We start from the raw sequence: 3,726 nt of genomic DNA, 5'->3' as shown, positions 1-3,726 counted from the left end.
CCTGCCCCCAATCCCTCCCAGCATCAGATTAGTCAGACCAATTAGGAAACACTCATATGGTGAATCCCAGGCATCTGTTCAAAAGAATGAACAACAGCAAAAAAAAAAAAGCAACCCAAAAACCCCAAACGCCCACAAAATCCCCTACTGTGGCCAGCTGGTTATATGGGCCCACTGCGTGAGCACTGGGGTGGCTGAAAAAAGAGGCTGATCTCCATAGATCATGTTTTGTTCACCTGATTGAAAAAAAAAAAAAAAAAAGAATGGATAAAGAATGAATGCAGGGCACTGCAAACTTCCAGTCCAGGTTTCCTACCTCCAGTTAGTGTGCAGACCATGTCTGGAGCTGAACCCCACTGATATGCATGCTCACGGATATGCAGCTCCCCATCTTTGCCAACATGCTGGGTGTGTCTCTCTTCCTGCTTGTTGTTCTCTATCACTACACGGCCGTCAACAATCCCAAGAAGCAGGAAGGAAAGTGGCACTTTCTCTGCCCCCAGGTTCCAGGACATAGTCTGAAGCAAGATGGAGGGTGTGAGGGGCCTTCACACTTCATCCCTTTTACCCATCACAACATACAAAGCAACTGCTACTGCTAAGTCGCTTCAGTCGTGTTCGCCTCTGTACGACCCCATAGACGGCAGCCCATCTGGCTCCACCGTCCCTGGGATTTTCCAGGCAAGAACACTGGAGTGGGTTGCCATTTCCTTCTCCAGTGCATGAAAGTGAAAAGTGAAAGTGAAGTCACTCAGTCGTGTCTGACTCCCAGCGACCCCATGGACTACAGTCCACCAGACTCCCCCATCCATGGGATTTTCCAGGCAAGAGTACTGGAATGGGGTGCCATTGCCCTCTCCGACAAAGCAACTACCCCTGGATTTTTCCAAACAACTTTTATTTCCTCAAAGTCTTCCTTAGCCCTATGGAACAAGACGCTCCCACTGAATAGGGCCCAGTATAGGGGCTACTTTCTTTTCTACTCCCTCTCCCCAGTATAAAAATACAGATTTTTTGTGGTCCCCCAAAAAAGAACAATGCAAACTAATAGCAAGATCTCTATGGATATTGTTAAATATATTCATATAGTACAGAACAGTGCATCTTGTATTCTATCGTTGGTGTAGGAAATACAAGACATAGAAACAGCTGATTCTTGTTACTCATAGTAGTTATGTTCTATAAAGTTGCCACAAACACTGAATTAACAGATACTGAACTATGGTTCCCAGGGGAGATGCAGGGTTAGGTTCCTGCAAGCTCTGCTCACAATATTTTCATCAACTGATGAACACATATATAACTTTACTGTTTCTGTTTAAAGACATTTTATGTAATTTGTATTGTTGATTCATTTTCATTGAGCTCATAGCCAACAGCATTAGAACTCATGCCTGAACAAAGCTCATCTAAAAGCACCTGTATCTTCTCTAAGGAACATCAAAGTTCTCTTGTGTGCTCAGGAATGCTAGACAGCTCTTCAGCAGTAAGATTGGAGGCAGTTTTATGCAACAAATTGTCAACCAAAAACACAAAATTTTGCAAGACATGGCACTAAATAGAGTGCAAAGAGGACACTTATTTACAGGCTGAGAGCTGAAGCAGGGAGGCAGGGGACTGCTTTGTTTGACCTTAGGTGGGGACTTGCATGTTGGACAACACAGATTTGTCCCTGCTCTGCATGTCTGCATATGACTGTGCGAGTGCCTGAAGTGCTGATTTGGGGCTCCAAATAAAGTTTAGCGAGTAAAAGAATTTGCAAATACTTGAACCCACAAATATGAATATGAAGTGTTTAGGAGAAATAATCTCAAATGTAGACATAAATTGCAAAAATAAAAATACAATAAAAATATTCATCAATGTTTTCCTGAATTCACCTATTGTTAACGATTACCCCATATTCTTTATCATGCATGCCTTGCTTCCCCTTCTTATGTACACTTACCAACTTCAGTAAATTTAACACAAATACAGTGCTTTTATCTAATCTACCATTCTCTTAATTCTTGAACATGTCCACAGCCTTTCTTTGTTTTGTGATTTTGATGCTCTGTGACTGCCGCTTAAAAAGACAAAATATTCCTCATTTGTCTGATGCTTCCTCATAGTTAGAGGCAGGTTACGCATTCTCCTACCCTGGAGTGCTACGTAGGTGATGGTGGACAATATATTTGCTGTAAAACATATGGGATGTCTATGGAATCTAGAGAAGGGAATGGCAACCCACTCCAGTATTCTTGCCTGGAGAACCCGTGGACAGAGGAGCCTGGTGGGCCACAGTCCATGGGGTTGCAAGAGTTGGACACGACTGAAGCAACTTAACACACTTAACACACATGTCTATGGAAGGAGGCTAAAGAAACTGGTGACAAGGATTGTCTTTGGAGAAGACAAGTGGGAATCAAGAGGAGAGAAGTGGGGAGGAGAGTGATTTTTTACTATGTGTCCTTATACACCTTCTGAATTGTGTTCTAGGCATATGCAGAACCTATTCACAAGCTAAATTTTAAAAAATTCAATAAGGTGGGTGGGTCTGGTATGATTACCCCATCTTGCATATGGAGAAACTGCCTCAAAGAGGGTAAAGTGAAAGTGAAAGTTGTTGAGTCGTGTCTCTTTGCCACCCCATGGACTATACAGTCCATGGAATTCTCCAGGCCAGAATACTGAATTGGTTAGCTGTTCCCTTATTCAGGGGATCTTCCCAAACCAGGGATCAATCCCATGTTGCAGGCGGCTTCTTTACTAGCTGAGCCACCAGGGAAGCCCCAAAGAGGATAAGGGAGCAGCAGGAAGGCTCCAAGACGAGTGCCATGTCTGATGTCATTCAATCTGCTCCTCTGATACCCAGATGGGCAGGTTACAACACTGGAGGGGCCAGTGAGGGTGGGGTGTCAGGGAAGGCTTCCCAGGGGGAGACACTAAGCTGAGCATAGAAAGGTGAGAAATTAGCCAGGTGACCAGGGTTACAGGACGAGGGGTGGAGTGAGGGAAGAGGAGCAGGAAGGAGTGTATTTCAGACAGAAAATGTCTTGGACCCAGGGTAACAGGCTTGCATAAGTGCACATGCCCTTCAGATCTGCAAAGAAGATGAGGGTCTTCCTTGGCAGTGCCACCCGACTGTGCAGGGGGAAGCCTGGGCTTCCTCTAACATTGTATCAGCTCTGCACATGGAACAGTCTCCTCTCAGTCTGAGTGTTCAGTCTATTTGGAGCTGAAATCCCTCGTGTGGCTGGTTTCCAGTCTTTTGGAACACTCACTGTCCTGCCCTTCCTCTCCTCAAGATGCTGTCTGGGAATTTGGGTAATTAAGGGCCCTTATTATAACGAGAAGTTTAGGGAGGCCCTCAACACACCAGGTCCTCTGGACCTCTGCTACTCTCTTTGAGGAGAGGGACATTGGCTCTTGGCAGTTGACATGGAGTTGAGACCAAGCCATATAACAACCAGGGCTAATGTGCTCCATGGCAGCTCTGGAATTTGCAGGACCCAGTGCCCCCTTGTTCAAAAATCTAGAATAAAAGTACTACTACAGGACTTCCCTGGTGGTGCCGTGGATAAGAATCCATCCGCCGAAACAGGGGACAGGGGTTCTATCCCTGGTTCGGGAAGGTTCCACATGCCTCAGAGCAGTTAAACCCATGCACCACAGTTACTAAGCCCGAGCACTTAGAGCCTGTGTTCCACAATGAAGAGAAAGCCTGCACAGAGCAACAAAAACCCA

The 3,726-nt window shown here is 45.4% G+C and overlaps 1 protein-coding gene across 1 annotated transcript in view; it reads left to right on the top strand.

Moving 5' to 3' along the window:
- The first annotated feature begins 365 nt into the window (after positions 1-365).
- Positions 366-3,726, top strand: part of LOC105001868 — a 47,337-nt gene continuing 43,976 nt past the window's right edge. Inside the window, exon 1 of the mRNA XM_010858308.1 lies at positions 366-537. Within this exon, the coding sequence (XP_010856610.1) occupies positions 366-537 (172 nt within the window). The remainder of the gene's footprint in view (positions 538-3,726) is intronic.

This window comes from Bison bison, unplaced genomic scaffold, assembly GCF_000754665.1.
Source record: "Bison bison bison isolate TAMUID 2011002044 unplaced genomic scaffold, Bison_UMD1.0 scf7180017864384, whole genome shotgun sequence".
Lineage (NCBI taxonomy): Eukaryota > Metazoa > Chordata > Mammalia > Artiodactyla > Bovidae > Bison > Bison bison.
The sequence above is the reverse complement of the archived record's forward strand: the minus strand, read 5'-3'. Positions and strand labels throughout refer to the sequence as shown.